The sequence below is a fragment of the Chaetodon auriga genome, chromosome 10, assembly GCF_051107435.1.
Source record: "Chaetodon auriga isolate fChaAug3 chromosome 10, fChaAug3.hap1, whole genome shotgun sequence".
NCBI classification, from domain to species: Eukaryota; Metazoa; Chordata; class Actinopteri; order Chaetodontiformes; family Chaetodontidae; genus Chaetodon; species Chaetodon auriga.
In genome coordinates this window covers 18,013,551-18,032,226 of record NC_135083.1, presented here as the reverse complement: position 1 = coordinate 18,032,226, position 18,676 = coordinate 18,013,551, and the positions used below count along the sequence as shown (strand labels likewise).

The window sequence follows — 18,676 nt, the reverse complement described above, 5'->3', positions numbered from 1 at the left end:
GGACAGCAGTCTGACGCTCGGCCAGCAGGGCTGACTGCGAGGGAACACAATGTAGTGAATGTAGCAGTAAGGCTCATTTAGGGAGGTATGTGGAAGAGTTAGCAGGCGTGAAAACAAGCTTTACCCTCAAAAACCTCTTGCTTTCATTCTCTGGTTTCATTTTACTTGCTACCAACACATCATGTTAATGTTACTTTTCTCTGTTAAAAGAACTAGCTTTATTGCTGATTTAATGCATTCTTATACATACATAAAATACACTTATGCATTTTGATCACATGAAATATTACTTTAGGTGACCCTGTTGGATCAAATTAAGACAGCAACAATCATATGGCAAACATAATGTCTAATATTTTTTCTCAACATAGCTCATACATTAGAATTACAATTAATACCAGAAGCAGTGGAAGGAAGACATTAAATGCACCACTAATAGATGTGGTTTTACAAAAGAGGAATGTTCATTTAATTAAGGTCAGTGCTGATATTCACGTGTTGTAAATGATTTAAAAGGCACATTCATACCATGGCCTTAAAGGTATTATCCAGTCAAAACACTTGCCAGCTGACCATGTTGCTCTTCAGTCAGACCGATCTCAGCTGGAATGTGTGTGAGGAAACTTGGTTTTAAATGAGGGACGTCATAGTGGTTTGAGAAAGTCTCGCCAACATTTTCAGTAGTTCCTTTTTTAAGAGTTCATATGGCCTGTTATCCTGGACATAAGACATCTTAATCTGTTGTTGGCACATTAAACACCTCTTTAGGGTTGCAGTTTTAGGATCATTTTAGGGTGAGTGTTTAATGCCAACACCATGAGTCAGGGACTTAAAATGCACTCAGCCTTTCACAGGCTATTGGAAAGTCTTAAAATAAACAACACTGGGTCATAGTGTTTATGTAACAAGTGCTATATTTCATCACTGTACTTGTAATGAAAGAGATGACTGGATGTTACCTTTTAGGGTGTGTATGCAGATACCATTCAATGAGATTATTCAACGCATGTACAACAAACATTTCTAAAGTCATGTACATTGTAATACAGAGTTTGTTTTGACTAAGCCCAAACCCTGGCTCATGGAATGTACTAATAAAATGTTAATGTCATCGACAGACAAAACATAAATCTGTCCCATTCTTATGGCCATCCTTTGGCACTGTGTGCAGGGTAAACAAACAAATCAACAAGTTTGTGATCCAGAAACAGAAGCATTAGCAACTAAATAAGTACATACACATGAGAGCATGCAAGCAGGCTTTTCTTTTAAACACGTGACAAGACATGTAAAATGTTAGTTGGTTATACAGTGTATGTTCTCTACGAGTCTTACTCTTATGTTTTATATGTAAAGCCATGTCTGAAGTGCTATTAATAAGTTACATTCAGCATAAGTAAAATAATTCCTCCGTTTTGTAGCAATTTAGAAAATAAAATAGATATCTCTGTTTATCCCAGGGCAACTGTGTGTTGAGGATCACACCATCAGTCAGACAGTCTCATTAATACCTGTGAACAAAAATGCAAAATCAGTGTATTACACCACACTTACTATGGAAAAAATATAGGAAATGCAAGACAACCAAAGATCGTGACAGAGGTGTTGGGTGAAACCTACCTGTAATAATTCGGTTTGAAGGGGCCGTTCTTGTTGAGGCCCATGTACTTGGCCTGCTCATCAGAAAGCTCTGTCAGGTGGGCATCAAAGTTCGGTAGGTGCAAACTGGCCACATACTCATCTGGAGGAAAGACACAGAATGAAATCTCGAGCACACTCATTGGAGAGATGTTCACTTGAGGGTGGCATTTTTAGGTCCAGTCACAAGGTGGCAACAATGAGCAACACAAATAAAGGTAGGCCTTAGTAACCAGGACAGTGTGTTTTACATAAAGTTATATGATCATTCTTATACTAAAGCTATAATCAAAGCATAGCAAATTTGTAAGTCCGTTTTTTCTTACCCATCTTCTTGGGCAGAAGATACACATCCTGTTTGTAACGCCCCTCTGGAGCATTGAACAACTCAATCAGGGCCAGGGCCTACAAACACAGACCACACAATGGTTGTAAGGCTCAATAGGAATGCCAGGAAACTACATCTTAACTACAGAACAGCAGGGTGGGAGGGAAAAGTGTCCTTCACCTGCCCCAGAAGTGTCAGTGAAGGGCTCTTCAGAAATGGCCAAACTACTGACCTGAGTTGTAGCAGTGATGGACAACACGAACGTAGGCACTGTGGAGCAGCTCAGATTTAAGAGGCGACCCTGAGAAATTAAAAAGAAGCAAAAGCAGGGACAATATGAAAAGCCTTTTTATACTTGAGTGGTACCCAGGGTTCAACTGGAATGTTATCAGGACAGATGACCCACAGTTATCGTGACAATTTTTAGTTTTACGGCCACTGTAGGTTCTCAAATATGCTTGAAAAGGGAGGAGGGAGGTGAGGGGCATTCATTTGGTTGTAATCTGCTACCTCACCACTAGATGCCACTGAATCCTTCACACTGGTCCCTTATTTGTGGTGTTAAGAGACATCAAGTGTGATAAAGCTCATCTTCTGAAGGTGAAGGTGTGGACAGTACCTCTGCAAGCAGAACGACCCTCTTTCCATCAGGCCAGATGATGTGGTCAACCTGAGAGCGCACCCTCTCCCAGGTCAGTTCAGGGCTACGCAGACTTGCCTGAGGACATAAAAGACGGGTCAGGCCTACAACGGCATGACAACAGGTAAAAGAACAAAGCTGAGAGGATTTAGTACAACAAAAGGGGTGTCATTTATTTGTTATCATGTCCATGAAGAAAAGCACATGTAGGAAAACATCAAGAGAATTCAAAGAAAGAAAAGCAGAACACAAAAGCACGAGATGTAAAAAAAAAAAAAGAGAGAGAGATGTATCCAGAGAGAGCTTGCTCCTTAAGAGGGAGGCCTTCTGGACTTCTAACTGGGCACTTTAAGTTTGAGAAGGTTAAATGAGGAATTAGACATGAAGCCTGAAAGAATACAGAAGTACATCTTTGTATCCACTAAGTGTGAATATAGATTTTTGATTTTTTTTTTTTTTTTTTTTTTTTTTTCAAATAATTTTCTCTCAAGGACAACGATGATGTTGTTTTCTATACTCTATCTATGGTGATGGTTACCTATAAATCACGATTAGGGATGGGTACCTTTCACATCTGAATCGATACGATACCGATACTCGGTACCTGTGAATCAATACCGGTATTTTTCGGTACCTGTTTTCGATACTTTTTTGGGGGGGGATATGTGTTTGGTAATTAAAGTTATTTTGTATATTTAAAAAATAGTCAAAACTTCGGAATTTTGAACATTTATTCAATAACATCAAGTGAAATAACTCCAACATAGAACTTGAGAAAAATGTGTGTGGGGATAAAGTAAATAACTTAAAAATAAATAGAGTCAAAATAAATATCTGTATAAAATGTTTCACATTTGCAGCTGCTGCCTGTACAGTAACAAACAACTTTCAAAATAAATAACTCTATGAAATGTTTAACATTTGCAGCCTGTACTAGGCGGGTTTCTTTCAAAATAATGATGCTGCTGAGCTAATTGAAGCTGCGTCGTCGTCTGCCTTTTTAAAAGGGGCGGTTGTTCTCCTTCCTCGAAGCTGGCTGCAAGTGTCGAGCCGCTGGCTGCAGCAGGCTTGCTGGCGGTAACGTTTAATGCTGGCGCCGGGCGAGTAGCTGTGGTAACGTTAGCCTGTGTTTTTAAACTGTCAAAAATCGTGCACTCCTCCGCCTTGAGGAATATTTGGTGTTTAACCAAGTGCTTCCTCAAGTTGGACGTCTTTCCTTTGCTGGCTTTGCACTTCGCATCACAATTGTTGCACCGCGCGTTGTCGGCATCCAGCTTGGTAAAGTGAAGCCAGACTTCGGAGCGCTTGCGGTCCACTGACGTAACCGCGTCACCGAGTCCTCCGCTCTCGCCGACGCATAACGTCAAGGTGCGTACAGGGTAAAAAAAAAAAAAAAAAGGTGCGTTCAGGTACCGAAATGTGGTGCCGACGGATTTCCCGTGAATCGATACTCGGTACTTCAGCGGGAATTCGGTCGGTACCAAAAAAGTACCGAAATTCGGTACCCATCCCTAATCACGATACATACTGTATATCAGGAAACTGGAAACAACCACAGGCACTATAAATGAAGGCAAGAAAGCCGAAAATGTCTGGCCAGGAATATAAAACATGGTGAACTAGAGGAAAGTTGTGACACGCTTATCTGCAAGACACGCATACAACACAAATGCACACGTTACCACATCAATCTCAGTATTGGAGTGTCCCATGTTGCACACGATGCAGCCATTCTTCATCCGATCAAGCTGTTCTCTGGTAACAACATTCTTGTTGCCTATGAAAAAAATGAACTTAATTAAAGTATCATTGTAGCAGGTGTGTAAATAGTCACAAGAATGGTTTTACATCTACATGTAAACTGGGACTACTACTATCTGACTAGCACACTGTCTCGAACAGCATCTTAGCATTCAGATGAAAAGTCTATTTTTGACCCAGAGACCTAAACTGGGATACTTTAATGAGGCGTGCATTTGTTTGCTGGAAACACTGTGATTATCAAAGCAGAATTAATGGATGTCACTGCATGGAGCACAGTACCAGTGCAAGTTATCACCACGTCCATCTGGCGGATGACTTCGCTCAGCTTGACCACTCGGAAGCCGTCCATGCTGTGTGGATACACACGGAGACATGTTTCCATTAGATTAAGCAGCACAAACACAGTGAAGACAACTTGAAACAAATGGTGATGATAAATGGACTTTTTGGAATTATCATCAGCATGGAGATAAAAGCACAGCCATGAGAGCACATTTGCTGTTGGAGCAGCGCTGACTGGTGATGGCTGGTGACTCACCATGCCTGCAGGGCACAGATGGGGTCAATCTCTGTGATGCACACAATAGCTCCGAGGGCCTTTAGAGCTGTGCAGCAGCCTTTGCCCACCTACACACCACAGGACAGTGCATTAGTTGTAAACAGAGTTACAAAACACATGTGAACAGGCCTGCTGCACCTGTGAACATTCATCCATCAAAAGTGAGATTTTCCTTAAATCAAAGAATGATTCACCTCTCCATAACCACAGACGACTACTTGTTTCCCTCCAAACATTATATCTGTGGTCCTCTTCAAGCTGGCAGAGACAAGCACAATGACACACACTTTAATCCATCTGCACGACGCGAACACAGAGAGAAGCTCTGCACGCTGTGAAAAAAAGGAAAAGCTGCTGAGACGTGTTTGCAAGCCATGGCGAGCTGGATGATGAGTTCTCCTCACCCATCCAGGATAGATTCACGGCAGCAGTAAAGGTTGTCAAATTTCTGCTTGGTGACGGAGTCGTTCACATTCATGGCAGGGACACACAGCTTGCCAGCCTTCGATAACTGGTACAATCTGAGAGGACACAGAGGGGGGGGGGCATGTGGGGGGGGGCATGTTCAGGCAGATACGTACACACATGCACATATCCACACACAAACTGAGCTGCAATCCTGTGTGCCCTTATACTTTCCAGAGCGTCAGGGTAATTGGTTCCATTGAGAGTTGTACATGCGCAGCTGCTGTGACCTGTGCTGGAGCTCTGTCATGTTTCTCAAGTAGGCCCCGGTTAAATTAGGCCAATGACCTTTTCAATCTACAGCAAGAGTGTGTATTGATACCACTCTGACTTATATAACTGCTTTTGATACTGTGTGCTCACACAGTATGCATATCGTTCAGCAGGAAGCTTAGTTTGCCTCCAGGTCAGCTCCAACTAGAGGACAAAATAACGTGAATGCCTTTTGGAAAAGGATTTTAGAAGCATCTTAATTTGAGGTTTTAAAACAAGTCTTTATTATCTATAAAAGCAGTCTGGTAATCACAACTCTAAAGAGTCAAATCATCTGTGGATAAGCAGTCACATGTTCAAACTATCTGACAGTAATTGGGATGTATATATTAAGAAAGGGGTTGACAAATACTGCTGAACGTCATGAAGCCTAACATGATCCACCTTCGTTTGCAATCTAAATCTCACATCCTTCTTCATGAAGTTTTTACACTGTTGTCAGTTCAGTTCAGGTTATTTCAGAGTCATTGGAACAAAATGACCATAAAACAACTGCCCGGGTTTAATCGATAGTAATAACTCAAAAATACTGCTAGTCTTTATGATTCTTTATGAGCCTTCCTTATTGATAGTCCATTAGAGGCTGTCATAAACTGTGCCACACATGTCAATGTTGTAACTTATTGGTGGCTAAAAGACAAATGCTTTTTATTCTCATATTTCTGGCCATTACTGGCAACAGTCATGGCCTTGGCCACCATCCATCTTTACTTCCCTGTCTCCAAAATGTTGGCCAAAATGACAACAGGGACAATGTGTACAAAGACATTTTTCTGTCAATTCTCACTTCCCCAAAACTCATCAAAACTACAGCCCATTTCACCTGTGCACTCCGGTGACACTCTCCTCCACAATGCCCCGGACCTTCTTGAAGACGCTGGGATACTTCTTGTATACCCAGTGGGTTAAGTCTCCGCCATCGTCCAAGATCTAAGAAAAAAAAAAAAAAAAACACAGTAGAGTTGACGGCATGAAAGATAACCTCCACAATCTATGATAGCACAGCAGAGGCCAGATTGTCAGCTTGATACCATATTGGCCTGCCAGCCCTCCGTGTTGACACAGCGATCGATGCACCACCAGAAGTCATCCTCTGACTCACCCTTCCATGCAAACACAGGTACCCCTGCAGGAAACAAAACACACACACTTAATGGTGAAGACAGGCAGCAGAGGAGAAGAGGGCTGGCCAGCTGCATGAGCAACAGGTCCATTAGAGCTGCATTACACGGAGAGAGCACATGCACAGATTGGTGGCTTTTAAGTTGCACTGGGGCGAATCCAGCATTTACACAAGATGTTTGAAACAAAATCAAAAGTACATACAACAACACTCTTTAATGCATTTTAGACACCAATTAAGGTTAATGTATAGGCCTATAATTGGCTTATTTTTAGCTAACAGAACCCTTGGTTGATAGCCATTATGTTATTAATACTGAAGGTAATGCCAGATAACATCAACTGCTAAGATAACTTAGTTTTAAAGGTTATTTAATTAACAGAAATACATGTTTTATATCTAATGATAATCCACAAATCATGACAAATCTTAGTAATTCCTGATAACGCTGATGTGCACCATGTCCTTCCCAAGCTGACTCTCTAATGAGATTTAGGTGCACACAAACCTGTTTCAGCAAGAGCAGCAGCCACCTCATTCTGAGTGGAGTAGATGTTACAGGCAGTCCAGCGACACTGGGCCCCGAGGGCCACCAGAGTCTCAATCAGGACCTGAGTGGGAACGATGGAATATACAGACAGATGAACACGTAGCAGAGGTGAAGAGGACAACAATCAGAGTGATCTGCAGTGAAAAGGATGAGAGGACGTACTGCCGTCTGAGCGGTGATGTGGGTACAGCCCACTATCTTCGCCCCGGCCAGTGGCTTCTCCCCCTGGGCTCTCTTCCTCAAGGAGATCAGGGCAGACATGTCTGCAGAGGAACAGATTGAGCAAAAGTCAGTGGAAGCTGAAAGGACATGAAGGTCAAGTTTTGTTTTTGGGGGGAGAAGAATGGTGGATCACTCTGAATACAAAAAGAAGCCCTTTCTACATGGTGGATGTGCAGTAAATGGCTGTGAAAAGGAGACTGATTAAACAACAATGTCAGCAACAGCTGCTGCCCCGGCTGTGAGCCTGAAGATTCGTCAGGCGCTCACACCTACATATCACTCACATGGGCAATGTAAACATCCAGGGACACAGAAGAGAGGAGGTGATTCATACACACCAAAAAAAAAAAAAACAAACGCCTGAGATGGGAGAAGAAGAAAATAAGTTACAACCGATGAATAGAAGTGAGAGAAAGAAGTCCGATCATGTTTCCAGAGTCATACTGACACGGCCCCAGCCTTGGGTCACAAGCTATTTTGAATCAGGAAACGACTTTTATCAAATAGTGTATAAGGAGCAAAACTGATGCCATACGATACAGATCAGGGAACAAAGTCACTACAAGTAGCACAAAGCTCTCTTTGTATCAATGGAAATGATAAGTCTCTCATCTGACTGTATCACAGTAAAATCAGAGAAAAAAACTAATTTTAAGATTGACTACAAATCCAGGCTCAACTCAAACCCATTTAAAAACACACTGTGCTTTACAGGATGAGCAAAAAGGATCATCATTTCATATTTAGAAATGGGGAAAAAACAACTATCCTTTAAACATGAACGTGCCCTTGAGGTTAGATATACCTTGTTCTGCGATTTCAATTTCGCGGCGGCCAAATTCGGCCTGCTTGATGTTCTTCACACAGAAGTCACTGCTGCCGTGAGTGTTGACCTGAGCTTTGTCCCGCGGGGAGGTCTCATCGTCGGAGCTGTCGGTGTAGGATGCAGCTGGGAAATGGAGAACACAAAAGGTCACTATTGTGGGAAGGAATGCCAAAGAGCCAATTATGAAATATACACTTCATATCCATTGTGTCTAGGGCGAAGCTTGTGTGTGTTTGTGTGTGTGTGTGTGTGTGTGTGTGTGTGTGTTTCCTGTGTGTGTGTATACTCGACATACATGTGTTTATTACAAACAGGAGTGTGCTTGTGTGTATAGCCAGACTGATGATGGACTGATTGTTGACGATTTGGAAGATTAGAAAAAAGTACCTTTCTTAACATAATCACACAATATGAACAACATTTTTTGAAGAAGAAGAATTCAGACCAAGATTCATACAAGGCAGAATATTTTACAAAATAAACAATGTTCAGGTTACAGCTTTTTAAGGGTGCAATTTAAGCACTTTTCAAGTACTTTCAACGTATCAAAACCAAAAATTTCCAGACTCTCGATGCCTTAATCATCACATCTAAGTTCTTCATTTAAATGCGAAAAATTAAGTTTATAGAATCCCTCTATACTCACAGCTCAGCTGCTCATTTTGACTGCATGTTTTGATAATGATTATTTAATGTTGGCTAATTTCAACTCCAGCAGACAAACAAATATGATGACAGGATCATTTCATTTAAAATAGCAATATTTTTTTGGTTTACATGAGTAATTGTGTAGATGGAAACACCAGATAATGTTGAAAATCAAGTATTTTTCAAGGGCTTTGTTCAAATTCAAGCATTTCCCTGACCTTGAACACGTAGCTGTTTAAATGAAGCCTTTTCCAAACTTTCAAGAGTTCGTATGAACCCTGAATGTTGCTAAATGACCTCAAACCCAGTTTGGTATTTCTAAGCTGCAATTTCTTTTTAGTTATTAGCTGATTTACCAGTTTACCTCCACTCATGTCTCTATGTGCTTCCATGCAATAATGAAAGCTTCTACATGCTGCCTTTGTGGGTGTGTGTGCATGCTTCATTCCAAAAGACGACATAATGACTTAAAAAATAAAAACAGAAAATTCATCAGTCAGCTTTTCAAATGATCAAAGCAAACTGTTATGATGAACATTTGAGAGTCGAGGTCTTACGATGACCTTGAATCTCAACAGTAGCCGTTTTTGATTACTGCCAGTCGGTAAAAACGCAGTCTGAGTTTCATCATCTCGTGGAAGCCTTCAGGTGTGCAGTACCTGAGCTGTAGCTGTCTGTGGAGGACTGCGAGATGGAGCGAGAGAGGGAGCGGCGGCCTGCCTTGGTCGGGTACTTGCTGAATTCTTGTTTGTCCTCCGTGTTGGCGAACTGGATCTGGACAGAACCAGAACAAAACGTCACACAAAGTAAACATAAAGGGCTGACAATGAAACCAGGGGAGGAACAAAGTGTACCATCATCATCACCATCATCATCACGCGTTTACATATGACACGTTCAGTTATTTGTTGAGGTCATTCGTTCTCAACTCTTCATGTTTATATTTGGACTCATTTCACTGTTTCAGCAACTAAAGCTGTCCTTTCAAAGGTAAATCAGAAGATCGCAGGTGGATGAGGAAGAAGGGAGCTGCAGACTATTTTTAGACGCTCCCTCCTGCTCTGTGATTTATGCTTTGTTCAAACACACAGGCTTCAGTTGTTGCTGTGGTTCATCGTGTCAACCCAACCCTTCAAAGGGCCCAAGATCAAAGACCTGGAAACACATAAAGTGGATCAGCACAGCTAGCTTGGCTATTTTCTAGACTAGCCTTTAACAGAAGATTAAAGTCTCAGCTGTCCAGTCTGTGGGTCACTGAACCCAACACAGTTCATCCAATATTTTCAAATCATATCATTCACATAGTAAATAAAAGCCAGTGCGTGGTGTGAGTCTAGATCTATTTAGGGACTGGCAGGCTTCAGTAAGACTTAGGATCTGACAAATCCACTAAGTGTCATTTTAACACCCTGAAACTGTAACAGTGAGGCTGCACCAGCAGACGGTCGACCGTCAACAATAGAAACAGTAAACTGGGTTAGTCAGGACAGTGAGGAGTTACTGGTTCAAGTCCAGCAGAGCAATCTCAATACAAAGGTTACAAATGTAGAAATACTGTGTTTTCACATACGTAGAGGTCCAGGTGGGCTGCAGGCTGTAGCTCCTATTTTGCTTACAAGAGACTGTTTCTGAACAGGACGATGAGCTGCTCAGCATTTTACTTAAATAGGAAGTCTGCAGGTGGGTTTCAGGTCTGAAGCTCATGGAGTCCTTCAGTTTTAGTGCATGTGGCTTTCATTGATCTTTTCCCATTTAAGGCTCTATGATCACATCTGGAAACGAACGGTGTGCAACTACTTTCTGAGGCAAGGTGTTGACATATGAACACTATCCTGCAGAAAGGAAAGCCGATACCTTTCCATGAAGGTCTACTGGTGTCTCAATGGCAAATGTGTTGGCTCAGATCCAAGCTCATACTCTGATGTTGTGCCTCTTGACTTTCTCACAACTCTGTGTCATGTCACAACATTGTATAATGTCATGCAATCAAAAAGGTTGGACTTTTCCCATTCACACACGTTTTATCATTTCCTTTGTGTCTTCACTGTTTCCTCTTCATGGCTGTTTTGGAGGAAGCTTTCATAATATCAATTTTGTCATATTGATGGTTTACATGTGCTTTTATGGGTTATTCAAAGCTCATGAAACCCATTCAAATGCCTTCTTGTTGCTTGGACTTTCAAATTCCTGATCATCTGTCGTCTGTAATGGTAGTCTAAGAATCCAAGCGTATACTCGATCCTCAGCAGTAAACATCTTCACCTTTAGTTTCTGGACGGCTTTGTTCTCGTCCTTTCCCTCAGTGATGAATCCTTTCGAGTTTCTTCAGTCGCTGAGACAATGCCACAGGATTTCTTTGTTCTCTTATTTTAGATGTCCATAGGATGTGTTTGGACTGAAAACTAATGTGCAGGCTAGCAGAGTTGACACAACACACAGATGATAAATCCGGGAACACACGAATGCCGGACTAACTGCGAGGTGGGTAACATTTGAGTGTGATGTGCACTGCACACACAGACATCAGCCTACCACAGGCTGTACAGGTAAAGCTTAGCGTTAATGATGATGACACTGAAGAGTAATGACCCTAAATGCTAAATGCAAATCATACTGATGAGAGGATATTTCTTGCAGTGTCAGCTGGATGAAACTGGCATGCATGACTCAATGGCCTGGTGGCCATCATACAAACGAAGCCAAGGATGATTGAATGATCTTCACATGTACAGAACCAACATGACTTATAATCACTCGGGAAATACCTCAACACAACGGCACAACTTCTGCCTTGAGTGACACTACATGGATACACACGGTTTTCACTGAAAATCTGAGAATTGCCATGGTTACAGCTATGGCTCCCATGCTTTTAAAACTAAAGAAACTCTGTGAAATGGCTAAAACTGCACCAAGTGTTTATATCTCACAATCTCCTCTTCATGTGCAGTGACACCTGGGCCTCAACAGTCCGCTGTGTCAGTATAAAGAAACTCAAGAAGCTTGTGAGACAGTGTGAACCGAGGAGATCTCTGCATGGCTCTGTTTTCACAATTGAGAGTGTGCTCTGTCTCATACACTTGCAAAATACTTCTTTTATGTTTGCTTTGCATCAGTTTGGACTCTGGAGGATTCAGCAGAGGTTCTGCACAGTCTCTTACATTGTCCTCCCCTAATTCATGGGCATCTGAAAAATCAGATACTCCTTCTCTTGTGGTTACGGCATTAAGGAAAACAAGAGGTTAATCTGATTAACGATGAGTTACTCAGTGTTACTTAAGACGCTATTCTGTTTCTGCTACTGTTACACAGTGAACCACCCCAGAGGTGAGCTCTGTGAATAAACCTTGGCCTTCTCAGGTGAACATTTTTGTTGCAAGTCAAAGAAAAACACTTGTGTGCGTGGTCCGCATTGTTGCAAAAGATGTACAATCACTCTACATAACAGCGAAAAGACAGAAAACTTTAGACCTGCCAAAAGTAACTCCGGCACATCTGTGTGTGGGATAAGCAGTATCTTTAGGAATAAGTGTGCTGGATGAGTTCCCGGTGATGTATTAGTAGCGACTCACCCTTTCTCTCCCGTGCCCATGTTTGTGTGCCATGGCTGCCAGTCACTGCCTGCTCTCTGCACTTTTCCAGCCTACTTCCCTGTGCCTGTGTGTCCTCTGTGTGATGGTACTAGGTGTCCCTGATGCTATTATCCCAGAACACTCCCAGGCAGAGCTGGGGGGAGGTTCCCACCTATTATCATGATTTCTAATGGCCAACCTGGAGAGGGAGAGCGAGGTCTAGAGAGAAAGGGGAGGTTGATTCCAACTGAGCCTCTCTCTCTCTCCCCCCTCTCACTCTCTCTCTCTCTCTCTCTGGTTCTGCCCTTGACGACCAGCTGCTAAAGTCAGTTGCTTGTATTTTATGCTTGATTTTTTGAAGCGCTGAGAGAGCAAACAAGTTGTCAGATTCAGATATGCACATATGCACACACAAGAAGCACGTTCTGAGAAAACCAAACATGTACACACAGATAAAAAACAAATTTGCTGCAGCTTTTTACTTTCAGGCTCCTGATTTGGACTACTAAATAAAAGGGGATTGACAGCAGGAATTAAACCCTGTTTCCATTAGCCTTCTGCTGCATCAATAAGCGGCCCATCCAGTCCCATCCTACAGCTAAAAATACCCTTTCTCTCTTAGATAGCAGGCCAGGTCACAGACTTAAGCTGTGGTGTGACTGTAAAGGGTTCAGTGGAGGCCTGGCATAAGGTAACATGAACTACTTAGCCAGACACCACCAGCGCTCTGTAGTACCATCTAACTGAGAAGACACAGTCTAATCCACACAGACCTTTAAATGCTGACAACTCACAGTAGTAACGTTCAACAACTCAAAAGCTTGAAGATTTAATTGAGTACAAATAGACAGTAGAGCAATGCTCAAGTCAAAGAACTTCCTCAGACAAATAATCAATGTGTACGCTCACTGTACTCCCTCCAGTCTGCAAAGGCGCCTGTTTAGATCAATGCATGCATAACGGATTACACAGTGTTGTTCAAAAAACATACAGTGTGATAATCCTTCCTCCAGAACTATGTGACCTTCAGCAGAAATCACCGTATTTCTTACCATATACCTCAATCTTCAGTGAATATGTATATCAAGGTAACCCACAAGCTTTTTTTCTACCCTACCATCGACAACATCTGTATAATTTTGTTCTAAAAACTGTCAAATGGGAAGGCAAATATTAAGGAAGCCAGAACGGAGCTGGAAAGTGATGAAACTAGTCAGTATGGATGTGTAATATTTCTCATCTTATGGAGACTTTCCACTCAGTGTTAATATTGGTCACACGGTGCTGCAAAGACAGCACTTTCCTTGTGTGGACTACAGCAGACTGAGTTCCAATAAACACTGGAAAAGTTATCTTTTTTAATACTAACTAGATGAATTTAAGGTCTGACATTTTTTCATGTGATCACAGCATCTTTCAAATTCGTCATTAAGTCTGTGATGTTGTTGAAAATGTAACAGTACCAATGAATGCGATGCTTTCAGCCATTCATTGTCAGCGTCTCCAGGTCCGATCCCACTAGGGGTCACCAAAGTCACACATCTTCAGATCCCACACATGATGTAGAGCAGGGGTCCTCCACTCAATCACACAGACACTGTGTAGATCATGTATGGTCTATATCAGAAAAAAAACATGGAAAATCCATAATGATAACTAGAAACTGATCTAGAAAATGCTCTCGGACCTCCACCGAGGAGGAAGTCAGTGTTCAATATAAAACCCACAATTCCACTAGCAATGAATGAGTCCTGATCTCAACAAAAATCTTCCAGGGAGCAAACAAAAATACTCAGTCTGAGACTCAATATAACAGTTGGCCAATGAAAATAAACCCAAGTGGTGCCTCTTGCGTCTAACAGACCAGCTGAGTGATTCTCCCACAACTCCAGAGTTTCCTCCCATAGTCCAGCCAGTGTGCTGCTGTCAGCTCCAGGGAATGGCCGGCCTGGGAGTCAAGTGGTTTGATGGAGGATCAATAGAGGACAAGGGATGGGGTTGGAGAATAATCTGATTCTGTAGAGCGGCCGACTATGAATTACAGACATTTTAACTCACTGCCAGGGGTTTGCTAATCGACGCTCGTTCTCAGGACGGACTAGGCCTCTTACATGTGCACATTTTCCTAATTCATTAACATTCTGTGGGCCAGATGTGGCCCGCTGCTGGGGCTTTAAATTTACATTTTTAATCTGACTCTGTGTCAAAGGTGCAAGGCTGAGGTGAGTAGAGACTTAGTTTTGCATAACTTACTGCACTTTATGTTTCAACACCTTCATTTAAACTTGCCAGAAGGGAAAAAAAAAAATCTGCATTGGCCTTCATGAAACTCTGCCGCCATAGTGTTGACAGAAGAACAAGATGAGTTAGTGAAAATAAGGTATGAACATTTTGGAGAATCGCTGTAAAACAGCCCACAGAGATGAGATTGAAACGATGATGCATGAACAAACTCACAGTGAGTGAGTCCCATTCCCAGGGGGCGTATTGTGTAACTGCTGGATGGATTCACAGAGAGGAGGCAGAGTGGTGGTGTTCTTTGACTCACCCACCCCCACACTCTCTCTCTCACACACACACACACACACACACACACACACACACACACACTCACATTCGTTTCATTTTTAATTTGTAACACTGTTTTTGTTCACGGCACCTGTCCGTTGATCACGTGACCAGCACACCTCAGTTTGACAGTCATCCAAGGCCACTTTTTCGTGCTGTCGTCCTAAATTTGAATCAGTTCCATCTTGTTGTTCATTTGCATTATTTGTTTCACTCATTCACTTGTTTCCATGCTGACAGGTGGCTCAGTTTGACACAAGGCTCTCACATTTATTCATAACACACTGCTTTGTTTTCATGAGCGGAGTGAACATTCCTACCATCCAATATGTTTTCAATCAGGCTCCCTGAGGCGGCTCACGGTCCACACGTTATTGCCTCGACAGACAGGGGGTCTGAGCGAATGTTCTGAAGTCTGTGAGCCCTGCTGCTGGGAAAGGTGATACTTCTGTTATTCTCATTCATTTGTCTACCTCTTGTCAACTTACTTGAACCAAAGATTTCAATTTTGCTACAATCAAATCAGAAAGGCTGCTACACAGGCAGGACATCACTTAGAATAAACACTGCTGACCAAGATTAGTTAACAGAAGTCTTAGGACATCACAAAGTATGAGCCTGCTGTTCTTTCAAATCTATGGTGGTTTTTAAGGCTGTATTTATTTGTTTGTTAGTTTATTTAACATGGATCTTATAGAAAAACATTGTTATATAAGCACAAGCAGTGCAAATTATGTAATTTACATAGAGACGTCTATAATCTGCCCATAATTTATACCACTGGCAAATACTCAGTCGGCTGTCATTTAGTCCCTGATGGTGCTGGTCTGTGTGTGATTAACTGTCTGCCTGTGCCATTGCAGCTTTCCTGTGCAAGGCACATCTTGTCGTGACTTCTGATTCTGCAATGCTTTTAACTGATATATATGCAAATTCAGACACCATCTGTCATAATTTACAGCTAATAACGCAAAGGAGACATGTGAATCTGAACCACAAGTCTTTAAGGCGACATACAAAAGTGCATAAAGCCACACACATCAGAAATCACACAGAATGAAGAGGAGTGGCAACCACCACTCCTGCATGTGAGACAGAACAATTATATGGAGTTCAGCAGCTGTCAGTCACAAGCACCACATAACTATTTCATGTGTCATGTCTTACCAGACATACTGAAATTGTAAGGCCACAAGATTCTGTGCACAGAAGAAATCTAAATATCTGTAACTAAACAAACAGGAGTACAATACATTCAAATGAATAAAAATCAGGAGGAATTCTGCAGTACATGGTGGTGTATTTACCAATACTTTTATATATCCGGCCATGACATTCACACACAGTGACAGATCAAGCTCTAGCTCTTAAAACCATGCCAACATGCGCATCAATAAGGAGGACAGTGGTTACCAGTTAAAGGTCACCTTGAGGCGCAGAAAAATGTTTCACAATCAGGTTTACAGACCTGACAACATCATGCTATCAGAAAGTCTCTGTGACACAGTCTGGACTAAAAGTGCTCACCTTAAGTGTAAAAAAAAAAAACAGCAAAAGATAAAGAGTGCATTTCTTTTCAACACCTGAAACACAAAGAAGCCATTCACTGTCTGCTCCATGTTTATCCACCTCCTGCTGCCAGCTGTTAGACACGGTGGTGGATCTGTAACGAGATGAGCAGCCACCTCCAGGGACTCTTTCATTCTGATGATTGTTATGCGCCGTTGTGTAACAGCCAAGGAATTCAAGGCCTTTTCTCACAGGTGCATCATGTGCCGCTGATTCATTCCCGTCATGTCCTCATCATGTTCCTAATGTCACTGATTCGAGTGTGGTATCGAGGATGAGTTTGCTTGGTGCAGATTAATTTTGGTAAATTCAATTCGTGGATTGAAACTGTCTAGAAAGCGAAGCCTGCACCTTATTAAACAGCTCGTAGTGTGCAGGCCCCCTGCCCAGGCTCAGGTATGTCAGGCCATGTATTTCTTCACTCTGCACAGGCCTTGAATCAGAGGTTTAAGAGCTCAACTCGGCTTTTAGTTGTTTCCTGCCGACAGAACACTGGTATGATGTAGACATTGTGACTTAAATAAACAGGAAGGCTGATTTGAACAATAATCCAGTCTTGATGAAAGCGCCATTGAAATTATATGTTGTTGCCTCGGTAATCACATAGCAAACGCTATGATTAGACATGTGAGAAAGTGAAGCAGAGCTTTTCTTTGGGGCCCAACTTCCCCAGATTCTTTAGCTGACTGTGTCTATTTTAAGTAGTAAATAATATTTCTCATAGAGTGGCTGGACGTACAGTCACTGCTGTGTGTGATGCTGCATCATCATCATCATCATCATCATCACATCCATCTAAACTCCATTAACCTCCCTGCTGTCAACTTATAGGGCCGAAAATGCAGACGCTGCCTGTGAATACGTGATGAATCAACACATTGCATGGCCTGCCCTCGCTGTACAGTAGTACTTCATTGCAGTACAGTGCGTACCGATGTGGATATCTGCCTCCAGCACACGGTCTTTGCAAAGACTGATGGCGAGCATCACGTTTCTTACCTTCTTGACGGATTTCAGAGTGGGGACTGCGGTGAACGCCGCGGAGGGCATTTCCCCGACATTCATATTCACATCACTGCTGTTCTTGCTCACAGTCATCGCTGAATATTTTTCCGCGACGTTTTCGGTCTCTTTGACATATTTCGTGGCTTGTTTGACCTCCGCCTTGCTGTCTACGGCCGAGTCGCTCATTGCATCCAGGTGGCAGTGATGCTGTGACTGGAGGGAAAATGCCGGTTCTGGACTGAGGTCGGACTAACGTTAGCTTCGTCTATCGCCTTCTTGCTCTCCTCGTCAAGCGTCGTGGCTTAAAATGGGCGAGCTGAAGCACTTCCACTGGACTAGTAAGCTTAAGTAGTCTGCTTCAAGAGAGATTAACCCGTTTTCTATCTTCAGTACTTTGGAAAAGAGCGGGTCCTCCGGGTGTGCTGTCATCCACAGACAGCAACATCTCCGGCAGGAGGGGGCGGTCCGTTGAGGCTGTCACCTGAGCAAGTGGGCAGTGTGTGGGCGGTGATGATTCAGTCAGCGCCGGTGCACAGACGAACGGCTACTCGTTACCCGTAATAAAAAATGGCGTTCGTTTGGGTTAATTAGCTACTACATTAATTTTAATTGTTACTACTTGTCAGACGGCTGTTTGCGTGACTGTCAGTTTAGTCTCTGGGGAGCCTGAGAACAAGTCCCGCCTCCTTCACTATGATTGGTTTGCAGTGGCACAAACGTCTAAACTTTGCAGCGTTTGATTGGCAGAGCTTGCTTGGGACGGTAATTAACCTGTGAGGTCTAACTCAGAGCTGAAGAGCACACTTCAATCGTCACATACCTGGAAGAATGTAACTGAAGTGTGTTCCGCTGTTATTTTACATCTTACAGTATTATTAAAATGTTACTTACAAATTTAAATGGTTTTAACTATAATTTCCCGAGAA

At 42.4% G+C, this 18,676-nt stretch overlaps 1 protein-coding gene across 3 annotated transcripts; it reads right to left on the bottom strand.

The window, feature by feature from the left end:
* Positions 1-184: 184 nt before the first annotated feature.
* On the bottom strand, positions 185-18,417 carry ahcyl1 (adenosylhomocysteinase-like 1). Of its 3 annotated transcripts, none has more exons than XM_076740349.1 (17): positions 17,745-18,417; positions 9,696-9,810; positions 8,368-8,511; positions 7,503-7,603; positions 7,299-7,401; positions 6,699-6,793; positions 6,491-6,597; positions 5,334-5,450; positions 5,124-5,187; positions 4,909-4,997; positions 4,650-4,720; positions 4,289-4,383; positions 2,586-2,684; positions 2,199-2,267; positions 1,965-2,043; positions 1,621-1,741; positions 185-1,511 (listed from the first exon to the last, which is right to left on the bottom strand). In XM_076740349.1, the coding sequence occupies exons 1-17, from the start codon at positions 17,934-17,936 to the stop codon at positions 1,505-1,507; spliced, it is 1,668 nt and encodes a 555-aa protein (XP_076596464.1). In that variant the 5' UTR covers positions 17,937-18,417; the 3' UTR covers positions 185-1,504. The 3 variants fall into 3 exon arrangements, with proteins under 3 accessions (XP_076596464.1, XP_076596466.1, XP_076596465.1); XM_076740351.1 differs by lacking the exon at positions 17,745-18,417 and adding an exon at positions 12,609-12,710; XM_076740350.1 differs by lacking the exon at positions 185-1,511 and having other exon boundaries at positions 1,617-1,741.
* Positions 18,418-18,676: the final 259 nt, after the last annotated feature.